This window comes from Primulina tabacum, chromosome 10, assembly GCF_025594145.1.
Source record: "Primulina tabacum isolate GXHZ01 chromosome 10, ASM2559414v2, whole genome shotgun sequence".
Taxonomy (NCBI): Eukaryota; Viridiplantae; Streptophyta; class Magnoliopsida; order Lamiales; family Gesneriaceae; genus Primulina; species Primulina tabacum.
The window spans coordinates 3901962-3917460 of record NC_134559.1 but is presented as its reverse complement, the minus strand read 5'-3'; the positions used below and the strand labels follow the sequence as shown (position 1 = coordinate 3917460).

Genomic DNA, 15499 nt, shown 5'->3' with positions numbered 1-15499 from the left:
ACAACAAGTAATTAATTCAATATTATAATTATTATTACACAATACATAAAAAATATATATATAAATAACAATACGGACATGAGTCGTTATTCTTGTGATCGAGTTAAGTTTTCATTTTTACACGAACTAAAATTTTCAAAGTTAACATTGAATTAATATTGAAAAAAAGAATCTCTGAACAATTTTCCGATAAAATTTTACATATAAAAATAAGAAAAAAAACCGAGCCACCCAAACTACCGCCCCATGGTTATTATCCCATTAAATGAGATCATATATATGTTCATTATATAGACAAAATAAAATAAAATTCAAAGAATGAAGGCAAAACTATTGCTATGGCATTGTCCTGTCATGTGCGAGGACATGTAAAGTAAACTAAAATAAACTAAACTTTTTTATAAATGTAATAATATAATAATGATAAAAATTTGTTTGAAATGGTTTCACGGGTCGTATTTTGTAAGACATACTTTTTATCTGAGTCATTCATGAAAAAATATTATTTTTTCGTCTCACAGATAAAAATTCGTGATACCGTACTCTGTAATAGTAATGAAATTCAAAGCGGACAACTCTCTCTCTTCTGTATGTATATGCTTGTATATATTTGTTGCTTTTTATCTTGCTCTAAATTTGTGTTCATCTCTCTCTAAAGGTGATGGTGTCATATAATATCGGCCACAAACTAATCGTCGGAGTCAGTCACCGATGATCATCGGTACGTTCTTCGCATTATTCCGATTACGTATGTGGTGAAGTTTTTTTCCCCCCCTCTGTTTTTGGCTGATTTGGTCTTAATTTTCAGCTGGTTTTTCGTTTTTTTAGCTATTTTTAATTTTATTTTTATGGGAACGGATGTTGTTCGTGGATTTGACACGATGTTGTTTGTTCTCTGACGTGGATCCATCTATGGTTTTTTTGACTTGTTTATCTGATTTTGTTTGCTGTTCCTGTCGATTGTTTCCTGAATCTAGGGCTGGCTACTTTTTTCTTTTCAATGTTAGATCTAATTTGTGTTTTTGGTGGTGTATTTCCTTTAACTTTGGTTATTCATGTAGGATATCTGACTGGTGTGTTTGAAATCTTGAAGATGTTTCATGTATGAGATTGTGCAAGTTTATTATTTTTTTAATATTATTCTGTTTTTATGTGGATTAATTCCTTAGCTTTTTCATGGAATTTTCAGCACTATTGTTGACTTTTAAGTAGTTAAACGATTTTTTGGTTACATAGTAAAAGATAAAGTTACTAATTGTCGGAAAGCTAATATGGACATTATTTCTTTCAAATTATGTTCGCTAAATGCATGGGAAATTTCTCTGCATGTTTTATACTGGGAGATATTATTGCGCAACATTATTGTGAAAGAGCAGTAGTGGGCGGGCGACAAAAATTGAAGTGATAAAGGATGGATGCCTCGGATATAGCATTGTGGATGAAAAGGATAAACTGATGGATTTGGGAGAACTATTATGCGGTTAGAGTTTGATGCATTGGAGTGAACACACCGAGTAGTTTTTCTATTGCTCCATGGCGATGCAAGTGCTTCCTGTAATACATGTGGCTTGGTGTTGTAGGTGAAGGGTTTGGTGGAAGATTGCACAGCCTTGGGAAGATTAATTTACTATTTTGTAAAATGTAGGACATTTAGTTTTTTTAGCATTTGGTATTAAAACATGTATTCGAGTGTCTCAATGCTGAACATAAAGCGCTGTAAAGTAAATTATAACCAGTTTGCAAGACGTTAAATTGCTGTACATACGTTGTTAAAACTATCCATATTCTCCGTTTACCATATAAGGATGAAATATTCTGTAAACTTTACCATCTAAGATAGTCTAAGTTATGCTATTTTCTTCCAGTGATACTTATCTAATGGTAGATTTATTTTACGGTTTGGTGGATATGCATATCATGCACCCATTGAACTGAACTACTTCTCTGTATGAAATGTCTAACCCTAGATTATTGTTTTTCCTTGGATTTGACAACACTATAAAATTGACCTAATGATTATTTCACATACAAGTTGCTCTAGTCTGATTTTGGAAGTATGTGTCAGCAAGCCATGCTAGGAAATTTTATTGACACTTGATAGATTTTTATGTATTATTGCTACATTTATTTGTAAATCTCCATCATTTTTATTTGTGGCTACTTGAAATTTTATCGACACGGAAAGACTTTTATGTATTAATAATAATTGCTTTATTTATTTGTAAGTCTCAATCATTTTTATTTGTTGATACTGCAAAAGGACAAAGATCCTTTTTTGCTGTGGAGATTATGAAAAGTGGGCTGCGAAATTGTGTCGGAGATCATTGGATTTATTGATGCTTAGTGACCTAAGTTGAAAATGTAGATCATTGTATTTATTGATGCTTAGTCACCTAAGTTGAAAATGTTGATCATTGTATTTATTGATGCTTAGTCACCTAAGTTGAAAATGTTGTGTAAACTCTTGAGATATTGAGCCTATTACACTTGAATTAATGATTTTTTTAATATTTAAATTAGTGAAATTAGCAATGCTATAAAATGGATTTAATTTTATTTTTTCTCTTTTCGAATCCTTTTTGTGCTCATTTATTGACCTATTTAGAGGACTTTCATTATAGATATGAAATAGACAACGGTAATTTAATATCTGTAATGGCATGGGCTACAAAGATTGAGAAATCTTATTTTGTGCTTGGATTTTGATAATTTAAATTTTAAATCCACCTTATATCAGGTTAATAAACTTAAATAACTTAAATAATAATTATGATAGATTTCAAATACACCTAAAGTTATAATTACTTTAAATCCATTCCTCAAATAAAATCCCTTCCTCCAAATCAACCGTCATTTCAAGCGCAACCTTAGTTATTTTTTGCTTGTTTCGCGTTGAATTGTGTGTTTTTCGTGTTAGGACAGACTTATGTATGCAAATTGAGTGGTGGTCAACCTACTGGCTTTTTCTCATGATGAAATCCATGCTAATATATGTACCATAATTTTTTCTAATCAAGCAAATGGGATAGTAGAAATCTATCGATGGAGATAAAGATTTTAAATTTTCATAATGGCATTTCTTTTTGACTCACTGTTTTGTTTGGATTATGAAATTGTCAAGAACTCGAGTCCAATATCTTATTGAGGTTTGATGTACTTAATGAAAATATTGAAAAAGAACAGATTGCCTTTCCTTTATTGTGGGAAATTAATTGTGGTCAACATATGTATTAGTGTGTTCCAACTGGCTGAGTCCATCTTAAACGCATGCAGTGTAATTTTCAATCTCCTTTTTGGTAAAAGTTTAGCGATTCAATTAAAATTTCTTGCTAGCTTGTGTAAAATTTTATAAATTTGGTCATATTGGATTAGATTTGCATAATTCACTCAACCACTGGCATTTTTGTGTTTGCTAGAATAATCACATCTACTCAATTCTATTGACCTGATATTATTCATTAAATGAAGGATGGAGGAAAAAAGTATAAATACGGATCTGTTTGGTCAGAAGTTTACATTGTCTCGTTGGTTTCTATAGGTGAATGACTTGTTGAGTTATACAATTAGCTGGTTTTATTATTAAATGGCATCAGTGGGTGTAGCTCCCACTTCTGGTTTAAGGGAGTCTGGCAGTCATGAAATTGGGGTTGATAGGTTGCCTGAGGAGATGAATGAGATGAAAATCCGGGATGATAAGGTACATCTAATGTCTTAGAATCTTTGTTTTGATTCAACATCTGTTGGGAAGTGTTCTTTCCTCTTGCCTGGAGTGTGGTTGGGCCTAGCTTAACATGGTTATAATATTCTAGGAAATGGAAGCAACAGTGGTGGATGGTAATGGGACTGAGACTGGCCACATAATTGTGACAACTATTGGTGGTCGAAATGGTCAACCAAAGCAGGTGATGCACCATTGTTGTGATTGATTTTTTGTTCCTTTATGTATGTGATTATCTTTTGCTAATGTCTATTCTAAATACAAAACATCCTTCCCAATTAAGAAATATCCCGCTCCATCAGAAAAAAAGAACGAACATGAAACACTTAAATTATTTGGTAACCCAAAGGGAAAGATTGTAGCATGCCATTTCTTATGATCCCTGAACACCCTCAAAAGAGCCAGTCCCCCCGCATCCCCTCATCAAAATGTAAAAAAAAAAATAAAAATAACCCTTAATGGTTAGAAAAGGCTCAAAAGATTTGGAAGTGGGTTAGAGGTTGATTTTCTCGATTTATTAATAAAATCTAATTGTTTTGCTCATAAAGCAGAGGGCTTCTTAAGAAAATCTAAACGGGCTATATTGATCTTCCACTCCGTTGGGAATTAATCACGGAGAGATCGTTCTCTCAGATGCTGACTGGACTTGTAAGAGAGGTCAAACTTGATGTTGTCTTTTGAAATTTTTAATTTGAATCGAGGAAAATCCAAGGAACTTTTTACCTGTGTTGGTTTTGAAAATGCAACATTTTCATTTGAACGATCAAATTTAGGAGGTGATGACTGCAAAATATTGTATTTTATAAGTTGTCTTAACCAGAGGATTGAGGAAAAAGTGCTTGGTTGCAAGTCATGGAACTGTGTTTTGTGGTACCACTTGTGTTGGTATTCTGACTCGATCTTTTCTTTTGCGGTTGCTTTAAGACAATTAGCTACATGGCCGAACGAGTTGTTGGACATGGATCATTTGGAGTAGTGTTCCAGGTGCGATTTTTTTGTTATTTTTGACTTGTAAGTGATGGTTACGACTGTATTATGTGTTTTATCATGGAAGATGATCACAGATATTAATATTTGTCAACCTTGTTCATTATCCAGGCAAAATGCTTGGAGACTGGTGAATCTGTTGCCATAAAGAAGGTTCTTCAGGACAAGAGGTACAAGAACCGTGAGCTGCAAACCATGCGCCTACTTGACCATCCAAATGTTGTGGCATTTAAGCACTGTTTCTTCTCAACAACTGAAAAAGATGAATTGTATCTTAATCTGGTACTCGAATATGTTCCTGAAACTGTCCATCGAGTTATCAAACATTATAATAAGTTGAACCAGCGGATGCCTCTGATATATGTGAAGCTGTATAGCTACCAGGTATGTGGTTTGCTTTTGGCACTGCTTTCACATAAATGATCTCTGTCTGCTGGCACTCCACTTGGATACTGTTTTCTCCTGTATATGTTCTCTTAGCGCAATGGCCACAACCTTGATTGCTTCTCCTGGATGCCAAATGTATTGTTGCAACTGGCATGGCAAGACATGGATTTTCCTGTTTTGACCCGCGGTTTCATGCATTTATGATGCTTTTAGGGGTATCTGGACCAGGATATATGTTTCATAGTGTTTTGTGCATAACACTTTTGTCTTATTATCACAAACACTGCCTGGAATTGTGCTGTCTGTTCTACTACCTGTTAACAGAATGTTTAATTCTAATATCCAATCTGTGACTCGGTGAATGTACTGTTATTATTTTGCTATTTGGTAGATCTTCAGAGCATTGTGCTACATCCATCGCGGTATTGGAGTATGTCACAGAGATATAAAGCCTCAAAATTTGTTGGTACGTTAAGATTTTATGATTGCTTTGTTTACTCGTTACCCTTCACACGCCGAAGCTCGTGTATCCTTAGTGCCAAGACAAATTGACTTTTGAAGTACATCGCTTTTGAATATTTTATACTAACTAGATTTAATGTTATCTATCTTATGATATTTTTAATCCACGTAGTTGATTCTTTTTGTGGTAATAATTGGCAAATTCAAAGTATTGTCTCATGGTTCAAGCTCTACGGAGTTTGCTTTATTCTTTTCCCTTTTCTTGTGAATGGGATATGATTTTTACACGCTTTTAATCATTCATAGCCGTACGGGGTGTATCCGAATTTCAGGGGGTAGTATGTCGAGAAGAACGACAGTGGCCCCCATTTACTTGGGTACGAAATAGAAAGTTTAGATACATATTCACTTACTTACATAAATTTTGTAGTGAGCTATGTTTTTTCAAGTATTAATTTTGTTTTAAAAAAAGAGAAGAAAGTTTTGTGTGACTATAATTGTTTAAAACGTTTTTGTTCTAATTTTCAAAGTGAATCTTTAGCATAAGCTAAAAATGTCATTTTTCTACTTTCTTGTTTGGACTTTTTTTTACATGGTTTTGAAATTAAAAAACCCGACTGACAAACAGTTTTTTAAAGAAACCACATTGTTTTTCCAAAGAATGAACATTTATTTAAATGTGTTCCCATTCAAATGCAACTAAGGCCTGCCTTATGATGATGAATATGTGCTCAAAAGAAACCAAAATCTTTCCCAATAGGTTACCTTTATTCATACCTTTTGGAAAATACTTGGAAAGTTTGCTGTTATTCAGCCATAATAAATGGCTGTATAAGTTGGTTTGATATAAATTAAGGAAATCAGCTATCAGGTCCTCATTATAATTTGTGCATGTGTAATTAAACATGTATGTATTGTATTGGTTTAATTTGGAAAAAAATATCGTGCTAAATGTGTACAGGTTAGACGATGCATATCTTACCTTAATGATCACTTTGAACTGTTAACCCATGTGTTGCTTTCAAAGCTAATAAAATACATTGTGCAGGTGAATCCACACACCCACCAGGTTAAATTATGTGATTTTGGAAGCGCAAAAGTGTTGGTATGTCTAATGGCATTATATTGGAGGTCACATTTTTGCAAGCATTACGTATGACATAATTTGCATTATTTTGGCAGGTCAAAGGAGAACCCAATATCTCTTACATTTGCTCTAGGTATTATAGAGCACCTGAGCTCATTTTTGGAGCAACCGAGTATACTACAGCAATTGACATTTGGTCTGCTGGCTGTGTGCTTGCTGAGCTACTTCTTGGACAGGTACTTTTTTTAACTTTGTTTCTAAGTGTTGTATAATAGATCCTTTAACTAATAGTACTAAGATTCTCATCCCCTTGTATGTGTTATTGATGGGATATGCCTCTTCAGCCCCTTTTCCCTGGTGAGAGTGGAGTAGACCAGCTTGTTGAGATTATCAAGGTTATGTCTCTCTCTCTCTCTCTCTCACACACACACACACATGTGCGCTCTCTCTCTCTCTCTCTCTCTCTCTCTCTCTCTCTTGTTTTTATTTAATAAATGTACTTTAAGTAGTTACTTGCTAGTGTTGTTAAATGGTTGGAAGCTCGTTCCAAAAAAACAAAAATGGTTGGAAGCTTATATTTTGTGGATTGACAGTTCCTCTCCCTGTTGTCTTTGACCTGGTTCAACAATTTTCTGTTTCTCAATCTATTAACCAACTGATTTTTTTTTCCAGGTTTTAGGCACTCCAACAAGGGAGGAAATTAAATGCATGAATCCTAACTATACCGAGTTCAAGTTTCCTCAAATTAAAGCTCATCCATGGCACAAGGTACTTGTCGGCTATGTGAATTATGTGATACTTACTGGCTTCTTTCTGCTTTTGTTTCATAATTTTGTTTATTTCATAATTTCACTTCAGGTATTCCACAAACGCATGCCCCCAGAAGCGGTTGATCTTGTGTCAAGACTTCTGCAGTATTCTCCTAATCTGCGTTGCACTGCTGTGAGTAATTTTTGTCCTCAGTCTGGAGGGGGCAGGGAAATTTTCGAGGACATTATTTTTTTCCTTCAGTTGCATTGTGACCATGACACATGAGCATATCAGAGTCTAGGATTACCTAATTATCTTTGTAGGAGAAACTCACTTATTATTGTTGTTGTTTACATGTTGCTTCTATTCATAGAGTAGGCTCTTAATAGAGCTGGCGTATAAATGTCCTCGTGATTAATAGAGACCTATATAATATGTCATAAATATCTTAATTCTTTGATGCTTTACAGTAGCTGTAGCTACATCATTTGCTGATGGCAAATTATTCCTTCCCTGGTTTTGTTCTGGAATTTGATGCATTTAATTACTCTACAGCTGGATGCCATGGCCCACACCTTTTTTGATGAACTTCGTGATCCAAACACTCGTCTACCCAATGGGCGTTTTCTTCCCCCATTGTTCAACTTCAAGCCTCATGGTACACATTTTCGTGAACAAAAACATTTATATTCTATTGTCTTTTCTCGTTTATTGAAATTTGAAATCGATGATACACATGAGTTTCAGAGTTGAAAGGTGTTCCTGAGGAAATCCTGATAAAGTTGGTACCCGAGCATGCTCGAAAGCAGTGTTCCTTCCTTGGGTTATAAATCCTTAAAGTACCGTACATGCACACCACTCACTGTGTTTCTTCTTGTACTCATCTGTCGTCCCTTCGTTCATTTTGCATTGTTTTGTACTAGATACACCTTGTTTCCGCAAAAAAAGATTTGGGAAGTGATGTATGCTATTCATTGTCAATGGATATAAATATAATCGCGTATGTTGTGTGTGATTTAACCTTTGTATGAGGATGACTAATTATTTTATCTAAATGAAAGTTATTGTGTTGGATTTACATGTTTGTTGCATCTTATCAAATATCCTTGGGATTCGACTGCTGGCTTGTGGATTGGTTTTGTGCAATCTAATCATCAATCTTTTGGCTCTCGTCTAACTGAGAAGCAAGAGCCCATGCAAGGCTTTGTGATTCCAGTTTCATTTTTCCCTAACGTCATTGGTATAGTCTAGAGTGGTGGAGTTTAGGTAGATCCCTCTCTCGTTGTTAGTAAGAACAAGAAAGTACTACGTAATGAGGGATTACATCAAAATTTATCTTGTACAGGCGATCGCATCGCTCCTCTTTAACTCCTAGGAGCCCGTCAATGCGATCGTCATCGAGTATCCGGTTTGTTAGAAGATGGGAACATTTGCTCTTGAAACCAAATTCGTCAACACACCTGCCCTTACGCAACAATCCCGATAAATATGCATGATAGTCTAGATAACCCCTTGACACCATATCTGATGTTTCGTCAGGATATCTGTTGGTGAATCATCAACATACAAGTTGAGTTCGGGATTGATCCAAAAATGATAAATAAATTACTGATGAATCTACCTCGAGGTAATATAAATAGACAAAAACTTGTGTGAGACGATCTCACGGGTCGTATTTTGTGAGACAGATCTCTTATTTGGGTCATCCATGAAAAAATATTATTTTTTATGCTAAGAGTATAATTTTTTATTGTGAATATGAGTAGGGTTGACACGTCTCACAGATAAAGATTCGTGAGACCATCTCACAAAATACATACTCATATAAAAAATGAAACATATATGTTGTGTAAATATTGTTTAATTTTAATCTTGACTTGTTTAAGTGACGTATATGATGTACGTTGGACAAGTACTTTTGTCTCTAATTTTGCATAATTATGCTACAACCATTGCGCATTGCTCGTACTAACAGAATACCATTATCTTGCGTAGATTTAATGCATTTTTTGATCTTCGTGTTAGGGGGATATAGTTGTCATTTTATTTGTTTTTTTTTTTTCCTATTTGGAGTTCGTTAAAGTTAGGTTTGAAATCAAAATCTATTTTCAAACTTGAGATCTTGATACAATAATGATCATGAGACATATTTATTAACTCACTTTAAATCTTTTCATTAAATCCAAATCTATTGAGCCAAATGGCATTTTGGTCGCACAAATTATGGAAGCAAATCAAGACAGCGCATAAAACCCTTGTGTAATATATCTAGAAATTTAAATATTCTTTAGATATAGTTTTTTTTTTCAAAAAAAATGACACACAAAATTTTTGTGTGTGTGTGTATATTAAGTTAAAAAGAAAGCTCTAACATTTACCAAGAATCCACATTGATTCCTTGGTACTCGGACAAGTTCCTCTCTTACATAATTAAAACAATAATATATTCTTCTCTTCTCTATGTTTGCTGATATAATCACTTATTTATTGTTATCCACTGACGTAAGGATTATTAGTCAATAATTAAGTGTAATTATGTCTATGTGAGGTAACATAAAATGTTGTATTTGCATTTTTTTTTTATTATTGAATGCGACGTGATCGATACACTTATCTTACTTTTATATATATATATATATATAAAATTGACCAACCAGATGATGTCATATATATATATATATATATATAAAATAAACTCATATGAGATCATCTGGTTGGTCAATTTTTTGAGAAATTTTCAATTCTACATGATCAATGGAATAATATTAATTTTTATGTTAAATATATTATTTTTCACTGTATCGGATCAGATCGATCTGTCTTATAGACGTAAATATATGAATTTATCTCATATTACATGTACTCATTTTTCAAATATGAAGATTGAGATCTGAAAAGACAAGAAAAAAAAATCACGGGGCAAGTTAATTACGTACAAAAAGAAATTGTCCCTACAAAGCTATAATGGGGCATTTTATTACATGGTTGAGAAAATGTCAACTTGTATATTGGGTCATGCAATCACATTTATATAAAGCAAATTAGGAGGGCCAAAGTCTGCACACACAATCACCTTGTAGTAGCAGTCAATAGTACCAACCTAAGAGAATGGAAGGAATCAACACAATGGGTAACAAAATACATCCCCAACAACAAGATCAAGAAGATGACGATGATGAAAAAATGGAAATATTTTTCGCTATTCTAAGAAGGATAAAATTTGCTCAGGCTTATGACAAGGCTAATCGGGTAGCTAAGAAAGCGAAGATCACTCAACCTGAGGTTTGCTTGTCTCCGTTTAGAGGGGGCGAGTTTGGGAAACATGAGTTTATGATGCATTCTGAAGAAACTAAATCAAAAGAGAAGAAAGAAGGATGGAGGGGATTAGATCTCAACCTAAAGTTATAATGAAGTTCAAAATTCAGGCTTCGAATTTGTGATGTAATATGTTAGTCTACTCTATGCTTTTATTACGATAATGGAGAATAATAAATAATCACCTTGGTATGATGAGGAAGTTATCAGAATCACAAATTTGTAAAATCAATTTGTAGTGATTTAAGTATAACAAATCGTGTAAGAACTCATGGATTCTGTTTTAGTGGATCGTTTGCCTACTTTCAGACAGCTGCAATGGATCCGTCATTAAACTAAACTGAATAAAATGTTCACATGGTTAGATACATTATCAAGCATTGGGACCATTGCACTTTATGGAAGTAGAATTTTCTTGGGGAGAAATTGTGTATGTTCCAGTCGAAACACTGAAAATACTTCCACCCTACCATTTTTTAACATGCAAAATACACCAAAACTTCTGGAAACTTGATACCCTCATTCAGAAAAAATATGACTTTCACCTCAAACAAGTGCTTACCCTTGGGTGCAATAATTGTCCATGCTTGGTAGAGCGATCGAATCGTGGTGCTTGAACTGCTGTATGGTTTAAAAAATTTGAGTTGCACCATTACTACTAGCTATTAGCTTTTGGTAAAGCGGCAAGCGCTCGGTCCTACACTTACACGACCCTCCATAGTGCCAAAGTATTTGAAACGTTTTTCAACATTGTAACGATTCCTCTGATCTAATCAAATTGTTCATCATATAGTTTGTAATATGGGAGAGGGCAATTGAATAAACCGACTTTATATAGAATCAAGAGAAGAGTGTCTTTAAGTTGGTTACAAATTTTGAAGAAGAATTAACATGTAAACATACTCTAGACTCATTTAAGTTGGAAAAAATACCTCTCATCAAACAATTATGCTCCAACAAATTTTGGCTGTAGTAGGCAGATGGATGAAGGGCAAATGACAAGAAATCTTGTCCATCCACCGAAAACATCATGCTAGAACTCTTACTTGGTATTATAATCATTGACAAAAGAACTCAAAGTTCACTTTTGGCACAGAATGATCGGTGGAAAGTATCTTTGAGGCTATAAGGGCGTTAGCTGCTTCAGTGTAGTGGACTCCATCCCAACTCACAAACCGGGATTGTTGATCGCAGACCTGATACCCTGGAAAGCCACATGAAACCCTTTTGTCATAGTTGTATGGTGGTCCTCCAGACCCGCAACATGCCATCAATGGACTTGAGAAGCCTATTAAATCAAGGAAAGAATGAATCAGCGTAATGGGCTAGAGTAAGTAACCTTTGGTGGTGATGAAATAAGAAAAAATGTTCCGAATACAATTCTATCGAAAATTTGTATTGCCTCTTTAACGAAAAAGATGAAAATTTATTTCTTACCATATGCACTGGAGTTGGCAATGATATCAAGCTTGATAGAATATAAATCCACATACACTACGGACACATCCTTCATGTCAGATCTTAATTCTTGACATAACTTTCGTAGTCCTTCATTGAACAGTTGTGCTACTTCATTATAACTTGAAATGCATCCAAATGAATCGAGTGAATCATTTTGAACTAGAGCAAGTTTTTGGGGTAGACAGCCTAATGGCCCAGTGTTATGGACCCAAAATTTTCTGCCTCCTTGATCGTATATTTCCTACAATATTTATCAAGGATGACGAGGACTAAAAGTCACAAGAGATCAACAGTTTGGATTATCTTTTTTATTTTTTTCTAACATATCAATGGATTCCAATATTCTCATCAATCAAATACGAAGTTTTGCATCTTATATGCTGCATATGTTTGCTAATAATAAAAATCAGAAATCCAAATAGAAAAATTTCAAATATTAGGAAAACCGTGAGATATTTACCACGGATCACAATTCTTCCTCACTGTTAGAGAGATGAATAATGAACTGACCTTAACAGCATTCTCGATTTCTGCCAATACAGATGGAATCTTGTTGAAAACTTGCACATAGGATAAACCCTTAGTGAATGAATCGGCAAAGTCATTTTGTCCGATATCAATGACGTAAAGAGCATCACTGAACCTATTGTTTCCAAGAACACCGTTGACTCCTGAATATAACATGAACATGAGTCTAGTTATCCAGTTAGTATTTTGCTCACTTTCGAGAAAAGAAAAGGTATAGAGAACCTAGAGGAGAAAATAGCACTGCACGAATAGAGTTTGTTGGTTTCCATGAATTTTCATGGGACTCCAGAGAGAAATAACGGCTTTTATGGGGCCATTATTACAGCGTAGAAAGTATATACCAAATAAATGTGAACTACAAAAGCTTCAAGCATTCAAATTATCTCATTGGTTAGTATTGCCATTATTCTCCATTGTCCATTCTTCCATTCTGTTATGCTTGTAGCTCGGTACGATGCATCCGACCACATAAGAGAAGCTACATTTTTCACAGAAAATTGCGAAATTCCAAAAATCTTCTCTTCTTAGAACTCTATAAAAATTATCTTGCCACTGGTCCACCCCAAGAAAAGTAACAAAAATCTTTCTCCTTAGATGTCGCAGCTTAAGTAAATTTACAGACCATAGGCGGGGAAATCACCTGCATCAAGAAGTTCGGCAGAACGAGCCTTAAAATGTGTAAACTGCTTGACCTGAATATTCAGTGCAAAAGGTACATTTTTAGGCAGCGTACAAGACCCTGCTATAGCAAAGTTCGCACCATTCGAAAAGTTGGAACCTAATGAGTCCAGATATGGGCTTAGAAGACTCGTGTTTAGACTCTGACCTGAAAAACAATAAGGCTTCGTCTTCTCAACTTTAAAAAAAATGAGACATGAATATCTCTAACAGTCTTGGTAAAATAAATTGAATTGATCTAATCACAAAAACAACACCTGACATTTAAACAGTTACTACGGTACCCAATGAAAATGTCTTTATGAGGTTACTCTAGGGAGCATCCATGTAAGTTTAACAAAACTAGAGACACCCTGTCATCATAAGATAACCAAAAATGACACTACCCTCAAAGATATCACAGTTATTCAAACATAAAGCAATGCTCATGTAGTTAGATCAAAACTTCTTGCCACTCCAACCAGCAGGAACTACCTCTAAACCTTAAAATCTCGTAATGAACAAAATAAAAGAATTACAGATACAATGTTCCCATGAAAATTTATCTTATATTTGTCATGTTCCCAATAATTTTGCAGAATGTATGGTACGAACAAACTTGTTAAAGAAATATCAAGAAATAAAATTTTTCCAATCCCTAAAATGCACAACCACCACATGCACGAAGAATCACTCAAAATAATTACTCTTTGGACCACAAGTTCTAACAGAAAGATTATTATCCAAAGCTTATCCTTATCCCCAAAGTTAATTCTTCCTGCATCACAGACCATCCCACCCTGCTAGCCATATCGGAATGAAAAACTTTTGTGCCGGTTAAACAATATTTTATTTTGACAATCTTTACGTACACTAAACTTACATTATCAAAAATGTTTATACATTATAATACAAATTAAAAACTTCAATTTCAGACGCGACACTCTGCTTGTCAAGCTAAAGTTGGATCAACTTTTTACCGCATCAAAAGACGCAAACAAACAATAATTTATCTACACCACACTATGAAACCCATGCTGTTCGGGGAAAAAATATAACAGTAATGCGCACCAGCTGCGCGCGCGTGTGAGGCAAAAAGAGCGCAAAAGCTAGATACTTTACTTAACTACTACAGATTGTCCAACGTAGTTCTCTTTTCTCAGGCTCACGGAGCACGAGAAGAAAACAAACGACACAGTAGAACGGTAAAACATCGAACCCAAACCGCGAAAATAATAACGAACTGCAATCTATCAAAATTAGTACGTAATTTTTGAAACACACACAGAGGAAATCGATAATGAGCCGTCCATCTGAAAGCCTGCCGGTAGATTTAGTAAAGAAAGCTCTGCCATTGGGCAAATTGACGGGGAAACCAAGGGCGGCGACGAACCCGCCGGTGTCGGAGTTGGAATCGCCGAAATTGAAGATCACGGGAGGCTTAATGCAGTGAGAAAGAAGAGAATGTGGGAGGAGAAGGAAGAAGAAAATGGCGAGGCAGCAGCAATTCATGGTGTGATTGAAGAGAAGTAGCTGGTAGAATGATGGATGCTTTGATTACTCCCACCGACGTCTGTCTTTCAATTGCATGCTCCCAAAGAATCTTCTATTATTATTATTATTATTATTATTATTATTCTCTCACGCGAATATACACTTTATATGGAGTGAATGTATGAATATTATAAAATAAAAAATTTGCATGAGACGGTTTTATGAATCATATTTTATGAGACATATATCTTATTTGAGTCATCTATGAAAAAATATTACTTTTTAATATTAAGAGTATTATTTTTTATTGTGAATATCGGTAAGATTGACGCGTCTCACGGATAAAAATTCGTGAGATCGTCTTACAAGAGACCTACTCTAATATAAATGAGTCGATCACGTTTGGTCATAACACAATGAAGAAGTTTAGAAAATACGTCAAATAAGTTCTTGTAAATATTAACTAAGAAAATTATTAAAGAAGAAAAAGTTATAAACAAACATTATATTTTATGTTTATTTAATTTATTCAAAAAAAACACGAATTACAATACCCAGTTAATAGTAAGAACATTGGTAAAAAATGTTAATTGAAATGTATATTTAGAACAATCAAAAAATAAATGAGACTTAAATAGTTGGAGGCGGTGTAG

At 34.4% G+C, this 15499-nt stretch overlaps 3 protein-coding genes and 1 long non-coding RNA gene across 5 annotated transcripts in view; 2 read left to right on the top strand and 2 right to left on the bottom strand.

Moving 5' to 3' along the window:
* Positions 1–15499, top strand: part of LOC142505339 (ADP-ribosylation factor-like) — a 49246-nt gene that overhangs the window by 21264 nt on the left and 12483 nt on the right. The window lies entirely within an intron of this gene.
* On the top strand, positions 558–8469 carry LOC142505502 (shaggy-related protein kinase alpha). 2 transcript variants are annotated; one of them, XM_075618512.1, is made up of 13 exons: positions 558–721; positions 3539–3697; positions 3810–3902; positions 4643–4702; positions 4817–5089; positions 5484–5558; positions 6603–6659; positions 6737–6877; positions 6986–7036; positions 7314–7409; positions 7500–7583; positions 7947–8049; positions 8139–8469. In XM_075618512.1, exons 2-13 carry the CDS (start codon positions 3584–3586, stop codon positions 8219–8221), a joined length of 1230 nt encoding a protein of 409 aa, XP_075474627.1. In that variant the 5' UTR covers positions 558–721; positions 3539–3583; the 3' UTR covers positions 8222–8469. The 2 variants fall into 2 exon arrangements, with proteins under 2 accessions (XP_075474627.1, XP_075474628.1); XM_075618513.1 differs by having other exon boundaries at positions 593–748.
* LOC142505504 (uncharacterized) lies at positions 775–3532 on the bottom strand. The gene is made up of 2 exons (XR_012804440.1): positions 2439–3532; positions 775–2393 (listed from the first exon to the last, which is right to left on the bottom strand). It is a non-coding gene; the product is annotated as an uncharacterized LOC142505504 (long non-coding RNA).
* Positions 11522–14952, bottom strand: LOC142505503 (GDSL esterase/lipase At1g09390-like). The gene is made up of 5 exons (XM_075618514.1): positions 14639–14952; positions 13336–13521; positions 12678–12838; positions 12144–12408; positions 11522–11994 (listed from the first exon to the last, which is right to left on the bottom strand). The coding sequence occupies exons 1-5, from the start codon at positions 14862–14864 to the stop codon at positions 11765–11767; spliced, it is 1068 nt and encodes a 355-aa protein (XP_075474629.1). The 5' UTR covers positions 14865–14952; the 3' UTR covers positions 11522–11764.